Consider the following 16,965-nt stretch of genomic DNA (forward strand, 5'->3'; position numbering starts at 1 on the left):
AGGAGAACCATCGGTTTCTTACCAGCGGAGAGCATGCTTCTTATGCGCACACTACTCACTGGGAGCAAGGGAGGGCCTTCTCTATGGCCCCCTATTTTAGTTGTGGGATTTGAACCTCCTACCGATCATCAAGCGCCTGAATGCTGTTTCGCGTCCCTTTCCCTGACAGTAGATTTCTTGCTCCAGATTGAAATTTCGTGTATGGGAACGCGGGCGTTCCATCTTCACGAGGTTAACGGATAGTTGAATAGGTGGGAATCCATTAGAAGAATCCGAGGAATCTATATGGTATTTCTAAATCACTCCGAGCTCTCCTCTGCGCTGCGTAGTGAGAATTAACTGCGAGGCCGATGGAGACTAAAGCGGGTTCAAGATGAGAATCGCGTCGCGAAGGAGAAGACGAGGTATCATTGAAGCCCAGCCTGCCGGCGAAGCCCTTCCCATAACGCACATAATATCACATCCCACATCCTATATCATAGGCACATAACCCGCCTCAGCCGCTGCGCATCAGATAGACGTCCTCCACGCTCCGCTTACGCAGGCTTCCTCCTCGGCACCTCCCCGCCCGCCTCAAGCCTATGCCCCTCATGCCCCTTCTCCGTCTCCAAATCCTTCTTCTTCGGCATGCCCTTCGCCCCAATCGCCGGGAAATCAAACACCTCGCTCTTCCCGCCCATCAACCGCTGCCATAGGCCAACGTCCATCAAGGTATGCTCCCACAGCAGCGCGCCAACCCACGGCTGCACGTTCCAGCCCAGCTCGAGCTGCACATCCGTGCGATTCTGCAGCTTCCCACTGATATCCGTGATCTGGTACTTCGGGCGCTGGTTCTGCAGGTGCAGGATGCCGCGCGGGTAGGGCGCGTCGGCGGACTTAGACTTTTTGGAGGTCTTGGAGGATTTGGGCGTCGGGTGGATGTAGTGGTTCTGGTGCCAGGGCGCGGCGGAGCCCGGGAGGATGGCGTCCCAGATTATGGCTTCGGAGGCGGGCTCGGAGGGTTTGGTGGAGGGATAGATGGCTTTTAGGTAGACGAAGACTTGTTTTGTGTTCCAGTTGAAGAGGGTGCTTAGATCTGCATATCGATATAATTAGGCTCTGGTCTCGTTTTCTCACGGGCTGCGGCGACGGGCGCGGAGTGTAGGATAGAACCGACGTACCTGTGTCCAGATCGAACTTGATGTGCGCATACTCCTCCTTCTTATAGCTGTAGTAGTGGGGTCGCCCTCTCACTCTGCTCGCAATCAGCATTCTATCCCCCGGTTTCACTTCATTTGTACACATACACCTGGACATTCCGCAACTGAATGCTCGCAGACGGGGTCTGTGGGTTGATAAAGGCGGAGAGCGCAATTACCGCCGCGACGGAGAAAGCTACCGTAGTAAAGAAGCCGAAGACATTCTGCACCCGTACGAGCGTTGAGTGCATATTGGGCGGGTGATTGTGTCGTATATGAGAGGAAGGGAAGTTGAGAGCGCGGCGGGTGTGGAGAGCTTCCTAACACGTTTCTGGAGCTCGGGTAGCCCTACAGGGATGTTCGTCTAATGGTCTTGGCAACGTCGGACTTCCGAAGAGTACCCTCTCACTGACGTGAATTCGCCATACTGTGTATATTCAAGATCAAGAATCTTATTTTTCTCTCCTATCAATATCCCCTGCCACGGCGGACAGAGTAAAGCCTATACAATCCTTGACCAAGGGGCCCGAAGGTCCACAAACATCAAGACGTTGCAGAGCTCCAATACATGAAGAATGTCATCCCTCCCACCACCTATCAGTGACGATCTAATACGATATCCGAAACCCGACAGTTCCACCTGAACGGTATCACAATCGCAAGCTTCAACGCTCAAAGCAAACCACCATTACTCTATTACCTATTCCTGCTGAGTGGTCGCGGCAGGTCCTCCCCTAGGCGCCCCACGGCCACGGAAGCCTCCCCGACCGCGACCACGACCCCGGGTACCTCGCGAGGAGTCCAAGCTAGCTGGCGGGGGAACATTGCTGTAGTTCTGCGGGCGGAAATTCGGATTGTTCTGTACGACGCCCTCAGTTGGATCGCTCATGTCTGTAACAGTGAAGCCGCCGCGGTTGGCCTTTGGACCGCCTCGACCATGCGGTACAAACCCAGTGTTGCCACGAGGGTTGTTGGGGTTGATGTTCTGGTTCTGGAAACCGTTCAACTGTCCCCGTGGGGGGAACCCGCCGCGTCCACCTCGCGGCGGGCCGCCGTGAATGGGCAGCTGCTGGGTTTGAAGGGCGGTCTGCTGCTGCTGAGACTGATGAGTGCCGTTCTGCATATATGCATTCCCTCTCGGCGCCGGCCCACCACCTCGCCCGCGGGGAGCGCCGCCGCGGGGAGCTCCATTGGTGTTTCCACCGCCGAAAGCTCCGCGATACGACCCGCGTAGAGGTGGCGGTGTGCCAGCTGGAATAAGCTGGGGACCGCCAGGAGCTCCCATGCGAGGAACAGTGTAGGGCTGAGAAGTAGAGTGCGGTCGCTTCGCAGCACCTGCAGTCGAATAGGAGATAACCTGCCTCTCGGTCAAGTTGAGGACTGCTGTAGCCGGAACAGTAGACCCCCTGAACGGCGAGCATCGGTCGCCCAAGGAAGTTCCGCTCATGAAGGTGGCGTCGAAGACGATGTCCAACAACATCGCGCGAGCGGTTCTGGTCTTTCCAATGATAGTACCACAAGATCCAATTGGCACCCTTCCAGAATCCTGAACGTAAACAATGCGGTCACCTATGGTGAACTTTTGCCCGCCGAGGCGGTGCTCCGCATCCGAAGGCTTCAAGAGAGCGTTGCGAGGAACCTTCCCGATCTTCTTGTTCTCGACATCCTGGGTGAGTGCAAAGTTGGCATCGGCGGCTTGCTCAATCATCTTCACTGCACTGGAGTCAAGCTGTTCTGCGTCCAGAGGAACTTTCTCGAAACTCTTAGTCTGTAGTTCCTTCAACCATGCTCCGATCTCTTTGACCTTCTCCTTCGCGACCTCGGGCGGAAAGAAATCGGTATCCGCCCAGCCGTCTCCTGTTGGGTTCCTGATGATGGCAGCAATAAACTCTGGGAATTTAACCATATACTGCGCGAGCAGGTCAATCGCTTTCTGACTGTATTCCCAGCCATTTTCTGACTTCCTAGAATAGCCTAGGACCTTCTGCTTCTTGGCTTCGAATTTGAGATTCAAGCCGAGGTTCAACTTCAAACCGCTGGAATTCACGTTGAAGGAAGCCGTAAGCTTAGATAGTGCCAGTGGAGGCATGTTGAGTTGACGTGCGACCACATAGGACGGGTAGTACGGGGTGAGCTTTTCAGCTTGCCTCGCCACCTCCCGACCAAACTCCGGTTCAGGTCTCCTCAGCTTCGCGACCATGATGGTGGCTTTGTTGTCGACGTGTCCGAGAACTTGCAATGGCCGACCGTAGGCGTAGTCGCCTAAGTAGAAAGCCCGAGAACCCTCGGGAAATTCCTCTTCAATCGGGAGCGCTTCTTTCTCAACAAAGCGTGGATCTGCGCTGATGACCTCGTCGACGATGGTCTGAGCGGCATATTCGACTTGTAGGCCAGGAATCTCGCCATACTCTTTGATCGTTGCGCCATCGTCAGTCTTCTTGAGGCCCTTGAGCATTTCTACATGTACAAGGGCTTCAACCTGACCAACGATCATACCGAGACGCTTGCTGTACGTGTTCTCGATTCGGTCCGCCATCTTCTTCCAGTTCGATATCTCTTGTGGGCCGTGCGGTATGGCAGCCGGAACAGGGGGTCCTGTCGGGGGCAGCACATAGTCAAACAGTTCGTCGGACACCTTCACGATCTTAGCCTCCTGTAAGAAGGGATATCCAACATGAACAGCCTTGCCCAGCTTCTCGTTTGCATAAGCAACGTTTGTTCGTGGCTCCGTGTCCAGGAGGGTGATGATCATGCTCTCGTTTCGGCTGTCCTGTTGGAAGACGCTGACACCAGCAAACTCCAACTTGCCGTGGAATGGGAGCACCTTCAAACTGGGGAACCCGGCGAGCGAGTGCTCTCCCAGCTTGACGCCGTCCATCAACCCCACGTAAAGCTCCAACCCATCCATGGTGGGGAGCTCAAAAATGTTTTCGATGCAACGACAGTGCGGTAGATCCGGGAATACACCTGGTAAAGATGAGGGATAAATGAAGTCGAGATCCTTGGAGTATGTGAACTTCAAGGATACCCCGAAAGAGTTTCGGGCCTTTTCATCCTCGGTGAGAAGATGCTCTTTCGTCGCCATTGCTGCAAGAAGCCGGTCTTCTTCGATGAATGGAATCTTCACTACAGCTTCCCATTCCATCTTCTTCCCATTCATATCAAGGTCGAAGTCCCGCGGATAGAAATCGATGATTGATGACTCGGGGCTTGTCATCAAAATATGGTAAGCTTCGGGAACGATCGTCTTGCTTCGATCGGGCAAGACGCCCATCAACTGCTGGAAGGGCTTGAAAGGTTGACCAAGCTTGAAGTCGATATCCGCGTTGAGGCCCTTCTTCACATCTGGACTTGATTAGCATAGACGATAAACCGGTTCGAAAGACTGACCGGAGATCATGGGAGAGTAGTGGTAGCCGTAGAACCATGGCCATGATGCAACTCCGCGGTAGTAATAGTAGAGAACCCACTGCAACCCCTGCACGTAGTTCTCGGTCAATTTCTTCAGCTCTTTCTCATTGTCCCGGCCCCAACCAAACTTTGTCGTGTAGTACTGGTCCTTCCATGACTGAAACTTCTCGTCATATTTCTTTTCCATTGCGCTCTGTGCCTCCTCCGGCGAGATGTCGACAACCTTGGCGTTGTCGTACTTCTGGATCACCCGGTAGATGGCCTTCTTGGCTTCGTCGTCTTCGCTTTCGGAGTCTTCTTCATCTTCTGCGTCCTCGCCGTTTTCCACCAGGTTAGGCGGGAAGGACAGCTGAAGATGTCGATTACCTTCGTCGTCTTGGATGGTCTTCCAGTGCAAATGCAGGCTGTCCGCGAGGTCCTGCACAAACTTCCGATCTGCGGCATTCAGGCTAATCGGCAGGTCGTACGGCGTGGAATCCTTGGTTTCCAGATATGTACCAACCCAGCTCTTGATCTTCGAGAACAGTTTCTTCTGGTCGGTGGACATTACGATGGTTCCGCGCTTCTTCGTCCTCTCCATTACGTCTTCTTTCTCCAGGCGCTTTCCCTTAAACCAGGCAGCGTCTGCATTCTCAGATTCGAAATGGCGGTATTCAACGTGCGACAGCTCATCGAGGAGAAGAGCCAGCCTCTCCATGTTGATGACGCCACCCTCGTTGATATAACCCTTAGCCTTGGGCAACACCGTCTTGTAAACGTTGAACATAAGAGCCAAAGCGCCTTCGTTGATATGTAAATGCGGTAGATTCGGGAGGAAATCGTTGCCGACAAAGAAAGCCATAAGAATGAAATCGTCAATAACACGCTCCATATCGAAATCGAAGCCGAGAGCTCCAGGCTCTTCTAGTTCCTGAAATTCAAGCTCTAGATATTCGCGAACCATGCAGAGATGCATGAGGTAGAAGTTCTGATGCTCCAGCTCCTTGGATTTCGTCTTGCTCTGCCGCCCAAAGGTGACTTCCTCTCGGAGCAGACAGAAGTGGGGGTCGTGGCTGAGCAGGCCAAGCATGATGAGGTCTGCGTCCAGACCGTACAAGCAGTGGCGGCGGTTCGGGTCGTAGCCGGGCTGGGCCTTGGCCTGGCGGATGTACTCCATGATCTTGTGCTCTCCTTCCCCCGGAACTTCGTGGCCAGACAGGACGACTTCCACGCCCTGCCAGTCCAAGTCCTCGGACACCTTCTTATTGATGAAATATTTCAGCTGCTGCGTGAGCTTCGCCATGAACTCAGTACCCGGTGTGATGCAGTTGCTGTCGAACGGGGGTTCTGTGGGCATTTCGACGCCCTCGCGGATAGCCTTCTCTCGAGCCTTTTCGGCATCGAGAGCAGTGCGGAAGCGTCGGGCTCGCTGCTGGTTCATCTTCGCACGCGGGGCGACGCCGTCGATGGCCATGAAGAAGAGCTGCTTGGGCTTAATCTTGCCAAAGAGGTGCTCGATGTAGTTGAAGATGGCGATGAACATCTTGTCCTCGGTCATGCGGGTGGTCGGGCCGTCGGAGTCATTGTGGGTGCAGTTGTGGATAATGCCATTCATGTCCAGCTGTTGAGGCTGTGGTTAGCTGCATGCGCTTACGGCTACCAAGAGGGTACTCACATAGAGACAGTCGAATTCCGGGATGCGGTTCTCTGCGATAAGCTGCGAAATCGCAGGGTAGCGCTCCGACATCCATCGGAAGAATTTGGGAACACCCATGCTTGCTGCTGCGTTCTAGCGATGGTATCGATGATGCGTGAGGGCGGAGGCGTAGTTGGTGAGGGAAGAGCTCCAGCGCACAATTTGAGGAGCGACGGGAGGGAGGGGGAGGGTAAGAGGAGGAGCGCGCGCGGCGCTTTTAGGTGAGAGGGTCAGAAAAGTGTGGGTGCAGGTTCGCGACGCTGAGGTCTTCAAAGGAGTAGAAAACGGGCTGCGGCTGGCGATATGTAGTTTCCCCAGCCGCCAAGCCCCGCTTGACCGGGGCGCGCGGCGATCGCTACCATGGGTCACGTGCACTAGGGCCCGCCCAACGCGTCTCGCGTCGCCTATTTCGCTGCTCCACCGCAGCTTTCACCTTCCCTCTCTCACCCGCAACGCCGCTTGCTAGCAGCACAAACATACTTCGGCAATCATGGACGACACCATGAGTGGTTCGTATCTCTCCACCCTTCGAAGTCCGCCTCGCACTAATGCTTCTATTTCTAGATGCGCCCGACGCTCTGCTCGAGCACGACCAGGAAATGCTCGAACATAAGCTTGTTAACGAGGAGTACAAGATATGGAAGAAGAATTCCGTATTCCTATACGATATGCTCTATGGACGCGCGCTCGAATGGCCCACTCTCACAACGCAGTGGCTGCCCGACAAGAAACCGTACGAATTCCACCTCCGCGGCGGGGCATGCTAACAGTGCGCAGAGTCGAGGGCACGAACATGAGCGCGCACCGAATGATCCTCGGCACACACACATCAGGGCAGGCGCAGAATTATCTGCAGATTGCGCAAGTCGAAATTCCAGATTTTCGTGTGCCGGACCTGTCAAACCTCAACGAGGAAAAGGGCGAGGTGGGCGGCTATGGTACCGCGAAGCGACCCTTCGCATTCAATATCGTCCAGAAAATCAACCACCCAGGCGAGGTCAACAAGGCGCGCTACCAGCCCCAGAATCCCGATATAATAGCTTCTCTCTGCGTCGATGGCAGAGTGCTCATCTTCGATCGAACGAAGCATCTTATGGTGCCTCCAGCTGACGGTAGCGTTAAGTTTGAGGCGGAACTTGTTGGGCACGAGAAGGAGGGCTTCGGCATGAGCTGGAGCCCCCTGCTTGAAGGCCACCTTGTCACCGGAAACGAGGATATGACAGTGAGGACATGGGATATCAAGAGTGGTTTCTCCAAGGGAAACAAGTCCATCTCGCCCACGACTACATACACCGTACACAGCGCAACAGTCAACGACGTCCAGTACCATCCCATTCACAACTTCCTCATCGGCAGTGCATCGGACGACCTCACATGGCAAGTCATCGACACACGCATGAACACCCACAAGAGGGCACTCTACAGCAAGTCACCAGCCCATGCGGATGCCGTCAACTGTCTAGCCTTCCACCCCAAGTTCGAGATGCTCCTTGCAACAGGTTCCGCTGATAAGAGCATCGGCATCTGGGACCTCCGAAATTTCGACAAGCAATTGCACACGCTGGAGAGCCACCGTGGGGACGTTATCGGCCTGCAGTGGCATCCTCAGGATTCGGCGATCTTGGCAAGCTCCGGTTACGACCGCCGCGTCAACATGTGGGATCTCAGCAAGATCGGTGACGAGCAAACTCCCGAGGAGACGGAGGATGGCCCGCCAGAGCTGTAAGCATCATCATCGGTCATTTATGTCAAGGTGCCCATCTAACTCCGTTTAGGCTCTTCATGCACGGCGGCTTCACAAACCGCATCTGTGACTTTGACTGGAACAAGAACGAGCCTTGGGTCATGCTCGGCGCCGCCGAAGACAACCAATTGCAAATCATCCGGCCCGCCCGCAAACTCGTCGAGGCCCTCAAGAAAAACGCAGCTCACGGAGAGGTCTCAGATTGATCTCCCAATTCCTTCGCCGCTCCATGCTAATCACACTGGTTGTTGCAGGTGGAACAAGCGCCCCAGGGCTCGTCTCCCCTTCCACCAGCCCCGCCTGTGTCTGCATCTTCGTTTCCAACTGCGCAAAATCCGCCTTCTCCGCGTTCTGCTCCTCCTACTTCCCTACCCAGTTCGACTGCAGCTCCGCCTCACTCTCCATCACCTCCAAACTCGTCCGCAAAGAAGCACAAGCGAAAGTCCACTCTTGTTCCGGACGAACCGTGGCATATAGGCAAATAGGCGTTTGGGAGTCTTGGTACGGCGCTCCGCTCCGGCGATGGGTATGCCTCCTGCGGCTGCGGGAGGTCGGGCATTGGTAGCCGCGATCCATCGATAGTTCTTCATGAATTGAATAGTTTAGAGCTCTGCTCTTATTATCTAAATGAACATGTGTATGTGCATCGACTTGGCTTTTACGTGGGGAGCTAGGTAAAGACTAGCTACGCTTATGAACGGCTAACGGATACGCCAACGCTTGAAGACCGTGAGAGCCAGGGGCTCGCAGAGGCCGTTTATATGCTTGTTTGGCTCGATGCCAGGGCCCGAACCTCCTTGAGGCTCGGGATTAAGCATGAATACCTAATGCGATTGCAAAGATAGGCACGAACAGATGACAAAGAGCAGCAAGACGCTGTCCAACGACGACAAGGTCCGTCATTCCTTTCCGTGGCCCCGCTCTCCAATGGCGGACGCTATGATACACTTGCAAAGTACAAGAAATATACATATATAGGTACATAACTCCTCACTCTCCCATCTTCCTTAGCGCGTCGCGCACCTTCTCCACAGCCTCGCGTGCGGCCCTCCGCTCTGCTACCCCGTCATCCGCCTCCTGACCGCCCAACTTACTGCGCCTCACAATCAACCTGACGAGGTCTTCTGTGCTTTTCAGCGTCATTCGGCCCTCCTCTCTGACCCTGGCCTGCCACGTCTCCCGCGTGCCCTCCCACACTTTCTGCATTCTCCTGAGCGAAAACATCAATCCCAGCGCAGCCACAGCGCCTGCTTCAAGAAGCGAGAGGGAGGACATGGATACGTATAGGAGGGCTGAGAGTGCGGAGGAAAGGGACGTGGTAGAGAGCGTCGTTAGGACAAGGCGTTGTGCGAGGGCTTGGAGGGGTGGGATGGTTTCGGTGAGGAGGGAGGCTCGAGTGGAGGAGATGAGGGCGGGCCAGGGTTGCTGTGCGCGGATTTCTGTTGAGACTTCTACGCGAGGTTTTTCCATGGTAGGTTCTGCCGGTGGGGACTCTGAGCCGGTCGTAGGGGATTGCGCGTCTTCCTGGACGTCGACGCTGATGTGCCGTACGTCTTCCGGGAAGCTGGCCTGCTTCATTCGCCCCGCAAGGTAAATGGCTTCTTTCTCCGCATCAACTAGCCATCTCCTCTCCAGAACCTCTTCCGTAACCATGCCTACATCGTCGACGCGCCAGAATAATTTCCACCAGCTTAGTTTTCTCCAGTTCTTTGACGCGAACGCTTCGTTGAGCTGATCTCGTAGCTCCGTATGCGATTTCTCCGCCCATGACTCTAGATACCCTATCATCGCTGTCGGAATCTGTTGGTCCGTTGCGGACGCGAGGCGGGTTAGTTGTTTGGTATCTTCGCGGGTAATATTCGCCTCAACTTCGTCTGTGATTGAGGATATAAGGGCCTTGTGGGCGGGCTTGATGGGTTCGGTGGGTTGGAGGTCTTGAATGACCCATTTTGATAGTGTGGGAAGACCGCTCTTGAACCAGCCGCGTTCGTAGGTGGTGGAGTTTTTGATGGAGGTCCGGAGGGCGGTCAGAGCTTCGGTTCCAATGCCAACGTTGACCGCAGAGGTTGTGGAGGATTCCCTGGGATCTATGTATTTCTCCGGTGGAGGGAGCTCAATGGCTACTTTGACCATATCCCCCAGGTCGCGAGTGCTGTCCGGCGTGAATCTCCCGTATGCGATTGCGGTATCAAGTCCTTCGCCCAGTATCAATGTCTTGTGTACCGGGTAGGGTACTGGCAATCCTCTTGCGGACGTAGCCTGCAGCTTCGGTACCAGTACTACGTCCACAGAACTCTCCGTCGCCGACGATGTGACCGCACTCGAGACATTAACGTTCAATGTTGAGACAAGGACCTCAAGATTATGCGTTCCTAGTATTCTCGACGGGGCCGAGAGGATCTTGTAGAGAGGGCTCGGCGGATGCGCATCGGATTCGTCTCCAAACCTGCCAGCATATATTAGCACCCTATTGTCCCTTTCATAACGGCATCTCATACCGTAGCAAAACCGCCTTTCCGTCCTCCTCGTTCCCCTCCTCCAACTCCCTCTCCCACCCCTCCTCCTTGCCCAATGGATCCGCAAGTAACAATCTCGCCAGCCTCTGCGCACTAACCTGGCTATTCAGCCCGAGCACTACACAGCATCATTAGCACGCATCCTCAACCTCGTATCTCACAGCAACACCATACCAGCAATCCTGGTAACCGCATCCTGCGCCGCCAACCCTCTGAGCGCCAATTGCAGCCGACTCAAATTCACGTACTGCTCCGCGGTCCCACTCAATACCGACAGCGCATTGTACAAATCCTCGTTCTTCGGCGGAATATTTGGGCGGAAATTTATCGCCGTCGGCGAGACATGCGTTGACGCAGAGCGGATGCGGAGAAGCGGAGGTGTCGCGACGACAGCATTGCGGCAGCGGAAGATGGGCGGGAAGCGATCAATTGCTCTTCTTCTGGTCAGAAGCGTCGATCGCGGCACAGAGGCCACCCATGGAGGCATCGGGCTGAGAGACTCGCCACGGAAAGCAAGGTCTTGAGAATGAGGTCAACCTTCACACGGAGAAAGGATCGGCCCGGGGTCACGTGAATTGTGCCGCGGGCATCGTCCTGGAATCTGCAAGGTCCAGCGTCCACGGGTCAGCATTGAATAGCCATGGAGTTGGAACAGACCAAAAGGAAGTTTCCAAATTCGTTTCATTGCATATACGTGGGCTTCTGCACGGGCTGGACATTCGACCAGCAAATTACTACCGTTCATCGAAGGTTATCCGTCTAGGTCCCAGCCTTCGGCCTGCAATACGCCTGATGTGGTATATTGATGAGACGGACAATGCCCAGCCGAAAGAGAAAACAAGAGTCAATCACTGTTCGTCAACTTGAGCCATCAATCCCCAATCCGTTACTAGCTCCTCCTGCTGCGCCCGGATCCAGAAGACCTAAACAACTTAGCAAAGATCACGGTAGGAAGCAGTTGAGCTGCACTCACATGCTGATTCTTCGGGCGACAGTTGCGAGCCCCGCATCGTTCTCTGCCTCCTTGCTAGCTTTTTCGAGAGCCTGCTCTCGGCTCGCTTCCTGAGACTTTCGCACTTCGTCGTGGCTCGGTGGCAGCCGTTCGTTCTGGAGATCCACCTTACGTGCGTCTTCGAAGCTGTGTATGGCCTGCTTGATTCCTTCCGCGCCGAGCATGAGGGTACCTGCGGGCAATCGGCCCCCGGACGCTGTCTTCAGCTCAGTAACCCGCTCAGACTCTTCACGCAATACCTGGAATACGCGAGAGAGTCTGCCGATGGCCAAAATCTTGTTCTTGATAGCTCGTCGCTTGAACTCCGTTGATTCGGGATCCATGTTGGCAGGAAGCGGGGGCGATGCGGGTCCAGAAGCCACGGAGCTGGGTGTCTCCTCCTCGAGCTCTTCCTTGGAGCAGGTGTTCAGGATGGCAATCAGCATATCGGTGACTAAAGCGGTCAGCTGATGTGGGAAATGATTGGGCAAGCTACGTGTACTTACTCTTCTCTCCAACGAAAGGAAGCGACCATGTGAACACGTCCATAAAGTTGGGTAGCCAGTATGGGTGCGGCGTGCAGTCTGCGTTTGGTGAGCGACTCATGCGGCGGTAAGACTTGGGAGACCTACTGAACTGTCGAATGTTCATAACATTGTTCTCATACTTCAAGACCGCCGCTTTGTTGTTGTATACGTCCAGGTAGTTGGGTGCACTGAAAATGGTCATGACGCTGGGGAAGCCAGTAGTCCGCGTCTTCCGGTACATGCGGTAGCCAGCATCTTGTGCTTCGTGCGCGCGAATGATCGACAAGAGGTTGTTCTTCTCAAGGAAGGCGCATGCTGCAGGGTAGGAGAAGAAGTATGAGCATCCCCGGACGTGGTTGTGAACGAAGAAGTCATTTGTCTTCTCTTGTCCAAACTCCTCGAGCGGGTCAGCCCAAAGAATGTCGCACATCAACCCATGCGTGGGCGGCTCCCGGAACCGGTCAATCTAGGGATGTCAGCGACTACCAACTAAACTCTGCCTCAGCCTGCGACTCACGCTCTTGAGATCCTCCAGAGTGTGGAGCTCAGGGCTCAGCCCTCCATGTATGCACAAGAACTGCTTGTTCATGATCGCGGCGAGGGGTAATGCACAGAACGATTCCATGCAAGCCTCGTAGACGGCCTCCGAGTACTTGTGCTTGCACTCAAGCTTAAAGGTGAAGTAGTCGGTCAAATGCCGGCATTCGTGGTTTCCTCGAAGCAGCCACAGCGTGTTCGGATACCAGATCTTCAGAGACCACAGATACAAGACGCACTGGTATGGTCAGCGGGATGCGCGCATGTCTTGCCACCAAAAGCATACCTCTATGCTGAAGTAACCCCGATCAACGTAGTCGCCCAGGAACAGGTAGCGCGTCTCCGCGGGGTCCCCGCCCACTTCGAACAGCTTCATGAGGTCGTAGTACTGCCCATGGACATCGCCACACACCGTGATGGGCGCGTCCATCTCCAACAGATTGGGCTCCGACTTCAGAATCTCCGTCCCCTTCCGTATGATCCATAGCGCTTGATCCTCGGTCAAACGGCCTTCGCGGTAGAAATGCTGCTTCAGGAACTGGAGATTGGGCTTCGTTCGATCTTGCGGTGACAAGAACTGATCCTGCGTAGGCGGGTTGAAGGCGGGCGCTTGGACGTCTGGCAGCGGCGGCGGGGTTAGCTCAGGTTTTTCTTCAAACAACAGCGCATATGCCTACAATGGCTGTACAAACTGGCGGAGAGGGAGCGTGACGCTTACCTTTGCAGACGCGCTCCAGAGTGCTCACTTGGGTGCCATCTTCCATGGTATGCAGGGTGAAGTCGATTTCGGGGAGGGGCTTCTTCTCCTTGACGGCGCGGATGGCATTGTCGAGGTATTTGGACTGATCGAAGCCCTGCTGGTTGCTATCCATGGTGGGCGGGGTCTATAGAGAAGAGTCGAGTGTGGCGTAGGAGTCGGACGGAGAGGAGGCAACGAGGGGCGAGTGGGGAGGGCAAAGACCCTGGGTGGCGGCGGGTGAAACGGGGGCCGAGGCTCCAACACAGTGTGCGCGCTGAGGATAGGGCAAAACAATACGAATGGGCATACAACCGCTGGCTGATCGAGGTAAGAGTCGCGGTGGGCGTCGTCGCGTGCTCGACTGTTGCGCTGGCCGTGGAGCTGTAGGGCTGAGAAAATAGGCGTCGAGCTGGAGGGGATTACATTGGCTTGGCGGATGGAGCTGCCCAATGAGGAAGCACCCCAACGAACAACGTCACTCGGGGTGAACGCCCAGCTCCCCAGAAATGAAGGGCCTCAGGAATCTCACTGTCTCAGTCCTGGTAAGACACAGCTACTTGAGCGGTGCAGCGGGACACAGGGGTCACTTCCGTCATCCCAGTCTGGGCTAGATAACCAAGAGGAAACAGGCAACCATTTCCATTTCCACAACGCGTCACCCACCTAAGACATCCAGGAAGTGCACATTTCACAGGTCACTTTGCATAAGCGATGGGGCACAGATGTGATATGTGATCGATACATTCGATTTCCAGAGTTTTGTACTCAAAGTTCAATGCTGTGCTTGCAAAAAAGCAAGGCTTACCACAGGTTCGAAGAGAAATAGGGCATGCTAGCCAGGTATCCAACCTCAACCAATCATGAACGAAAATAGACACCAAACAAAAGTGTAGAGAAGGTAACATCCAAGCCAGGCAGCCATCATACAACACTGACCTCGGCGATGCGTAGAAACAAAGTGCGAATGCGATATTTACAGACCCAAATATCCCCAGGGTATAATCCACACGCTTGAAATGCGCAACCCAACCGTGCAACTCCTAGAAATGCTTCGTCGCGCCAACTATCCCAGTGATCAAGTTACGATACGAGGTATCGCGCTTAGATCATCTCGGAGCCGTGACGGCGGTGAAGATGAGCGCGAGGGAAGCGAATCGAGCGGCGAGTGATGGCGCCGTTGGAGCAAGACATGCCCATGGCAAGATCTTGCGCAACAGCGCAGCCACGGTTGCAGAGACCGAACTGGTTGGTGCCAATGCAGACGACGGCGCCGTCAGTCTCGCAAGGAGTGCAGTCGCCAGAGGATGGGACCGATGGGGTACCAGTGCTGGCTGGAGGAGAGGCAACGCCCGTTCCAGCAGGTTGGGTAGGCTGAGCAGCCGGCTGGGTAGCAGCAGGTTCTGAAGCCACAGGCGCGGCAGAAGACGCACCCGGGGCAAAAACACCCCCGGGGTTAGACGGAGCCGGAGTGGCAGCCGGAGTGGTCGCAGCGGGGGCGCTGGCCTCGGCAGAAGATGCAGGAGCACCAGTAGCCTCGGCGGGAGAGCCCAACTGCCCAGCACCGGCGCCCATGGCCACCATCGAAGCGCATCCAGCACCCGAAGTCGCGGCGCCGGGCGCAGCGGAAGCCCCAGTGGTGACAGCATTTCCAGGGTTGGGGTATTCGAAGTCCTCGCCTTCAGTAGTGGAGCAGCTCGTGGCCGGAAGGTTCGCAACGAACATGTCTGGAAGGCTACCGAGAGCTTGCGAAACATCTGCGGCAGAGGCATCACCGCTCGACCCAACCTGGACGGGAGCGCAGTTCATGTAAAACTCTCGGTTGCCGATCTTGTTCAGCCAGGTCCATGCGAACGTATACTGGCCGGAGGGCATATCTTCGGGCATAGTGACGGGAAAGGTCGCTGCGCCGTGGCCGTCGGGGTTCTCAGGAAGGTTGCCAGTGACGTTAGACGGGCATCCACCAATAACAGATTGAATGACCTTCCACTGAGACTGCTCAGTCGGCTCCTTGTCGGTTGTGACGGAGAATTGGCAGCTGCCACCGCCGTGGACTGCTGAGCCAATGAATGAGATGGTCTTCGTCTCGCCTGCGTTCCACTGGTTCATTTCGGTGACGTCGTAAACGCCGCTGCGCTGCTTGCATGGGTAGTCGCCCGGGGCCAATGGAGAGCTATTGAGAGTGGCTTTTCCATACGGGACGGGATATTCGAGGATTATGTGTGCCGAGGCACTGGCGGCGAGGGCCAGGAGGGCGGATGTTTGACTGAACATCATGTTGAAAGAGTGTGAAGTGGGCGCTGAAAACTTTTGCTGAGAAATCGCTAGACCTGCTGAGCGATGCGTCGGCTGTGGAGTGTGTTCGTGACTTGTTCTGCGGTTGGTTGCGAATTAGTCTGTGTCTGTGATTGTTGGATGTCTAATGTATTGAGACATGGGATCGAGCCTCACAACTTGCTGTGCTTCAACCACAAATTGTTCAGGGATGTGTAGAAGAAATTATGAAGACGAAGTATATGGACAGAACAGCAAGGAATATGAATAACATGATTGTACATGATAGAATGGCATGAACCTACCAGAAGAGTTCCGTGTCGGTGATGGGTTGACGGGAAACAGTTCAGAAGCCGCGAGTCGACGCTCTTCGAGATGCAATCAAAGTTCAGCAAAAAGGAGTGTGCTGGTCAGGGAGTGGATACTCTGCCGCTGGCGAGAGTCAAATGGAAAAAATGGACAGTGGAAGAGAAACGAAACTGAAGCCTGTGGTGGTCAGCCTGCGATGGGGAGGAAACACAGGGAAGAGCCTATGATCCCTTTATATTCCATCTGGTCCGGCATGCTGTGGCGGTGTGAGAGAAACGGAGGCCCACAGCGTAGCGTTAGGCCGGTGCAAGGTACCCGTTGCAGTGCCACGGCGGATCATGGCAAACGGGCATAGGCTATAGGACGGCGGCCGGTCTCTCATGCAACGATGCGAAGGGGCACGAGGGTCCAGAGCCGGAGATGGTTTAGACATCCAAGGGGTTGCGCAGGATGGGTGGTGCAGCAGAAAGCGAACTACGGGTGCTTGTCAGGCTCGGCAGGTACAACAGCGGCATTATTGGCTGAGGAAAATGAGAGGTCGATTTGTTTCTGAAACATCGCACGGAAAACGGCTCACGATAGGCGTGCGGCCTCGTCAGGGGGCGACGTCAGGTTTGACGTCCGCAGCTGGTGAGGCCTAGTGGCTCCGGTTGGAAGAGGCCGTCGCGGGGACCTGCAGGGGCTGCGCTGGGATGGGGACGGGCCTCGGGAGGATGGCCTATCGATAACTCTAATCGACTCTAAATCCGGGCACGCCAAGCCGCATCGGGCCTGGCGCACCTCCCAGATCGCCGCTTCGTCAAGCTGAAACACCAGGCCGCTGGCCAGCACGCCGTCTGCCGGTCCTCATTCGCCGGCCTTCGCGACTCCATCCCATCTGAAGTCGCGCTCTCCTTGCCTACAAGCTGGCCACCAAATCCCTTCCGTGAGACTCTTTCGCGTGCGCCGACTCCCTCGAGCTCAGCTGCTTGCCGCTCCCCTCATGGAAGCCTGCGATCGCGTGAGCCCGACGGCGGCTCCGTGGCATGGGCCTCCCTCTAGGCCAGTAGAAGCTGGACTGTAGCAGG

At 55.4% G+C, this 16,965-nt stretch overlaps 5 protein-coding genes across 5 annotated transcripts; 1 reads left to right on the top strand and 4 right to left on the bottom strand.

Moving 5' to 3' along the window:
* Window positions 1–252: 252 nt before the first annotated feature.
* BU26DRAFT_521552 (signal peptidase 22 kDa subunit) lies at window positions 253–1,475 on the bottom strand. The gene is made up of 3 exons (XM_033829561.1): window positions 1,287–1,475; window positions 1,161–1,234; window positions 253–1,075 (listed from the first exon to the last, which is right to left on the bottom strand). The coding sequence occupies exons 1-3, from the start codon at window positions 1,427–1,429 to the stop codon at window positions 537–539; spliced, it is 756 nt and encodes a 251-aa protein (XP_033681035.1). The 5' UTR covers window positions 1,430–1,475; the 3' UTR covers window positions 253–536.
* Window positions 1,476–6,697: 5,222 nt separating this feature from the next.
* Window positions 6,698–8,621, top strand: BU26DRAFT_488861 (WD40 repeat-like protein). The gene is made up of 4 exons (XM_033825998.1): window positions 6,698–6,773; window positions 6,829–6,997; window positions 7,042–7,986; window positions 8,040–8,621. Exons 1-4 carry the CDS (start codon window positions 6,755–6,757, stop codon window positions 8,212–8,214), a joined length of 1,308 nt encoding a protein of 435 aa, XP_033681036.1. The 5' UTR covers window positions 6,698–6,754; the 3' UTR covers window positions 8,215–8,621.
* A 166-nt stretch (window positions 8,622–8,787) lies between these two features.
* On the bottom strand, window positions 8,788–11,011 carry BU26DRAFT_542017 (uncharacterized protein; the record flags this gene model as incomplete). The annotated part of the gene is made up of 3 exons (XM_033831621.1): window positions 8,788–10,454; window positions 10,507–10,642; window positions 10,699–11,011. The coding sequence occupies 3 exons, from the start codon at window positions 11,009–11,011 to the stop codon at window positions 8,999–9,001; spliced, it is 1,905 nt and encodes a 634-aa protein (XP_033681037.1). The 3' UTR covers window positions 8,788–8,998.
* A 175-nt stretch (window positions 11,012–11,186) lies between these two features.
* On the bottom strand, window positions 11,187–13,847 carry BU26DRAFT_461527 (Metallo-dependent phosphatase). Its single transcript, XM_033825067.1, has 7 exons — window positions 13,298–13,847; window positions 12,866–13,197; window positions 12,560–12,817; window positions 12,148–12,508; window positions 12,022–12,099; window positions 11,498–11,969; window positions 11,187–11,447 (listed from the first exon to the last, which is right to left on the bottom strand). Exons 1-7 carry the CDS (start codon window positions 13,449–13,451, stop codon window positions 11,414–11,416), a joined length of 1,689 nt encoding a protein of 562 aa, XP_033681038.1. The 5' UTR covers window positions 13,452–13,847; the 3' UTR covers window positions 11,187–11,413.
* A 474-nt stretch (window positions 13,848–14,321) lies between these two features.
* On the bottom strand, window positions 14,322–16,037 carry BU26DRAFT_60583 (lytic polysaccharide monooxygenase). Its single transcript, XM_033835621.1, has 2 exons — window positions 15,895–16,037; window positions 14,322–15,689 (listed from the first exon to the last, which is right to left on the bottom strand). Exon 2 carries the CDS (start codon window positions 15,590–15,592, stop codon window positions 14,420–14,422), a length of 1,173 nt encoding a protein of 390 aa, XP_033681039.1. The 5' UTR covers window positions 15,593–15,689; window positions 15,895–16,037; the 3' UTR covers window positions 14,322–14,419.
* Window positions 16,038–16,965: the final 928 nt, after the last annotated feature.

The sequence above is a fragment of the Trematosphaeria pertusa genome, assembly GCF_010094035.1.
Source record: "Trematosphaeria pertusa strain CBS 122368 unplaced genomic scaffold BU26scaffold_11, whole genome shotgun sequence".
In the NCBI taxonomy this organism is placed as follows: Eukaryota; Fungi; Ascomycota; class Dothideomycetes; order Pleosporales; family Trematosphaeriaceae; genus Trematosphaeria; species Trematosphaeria pertusa.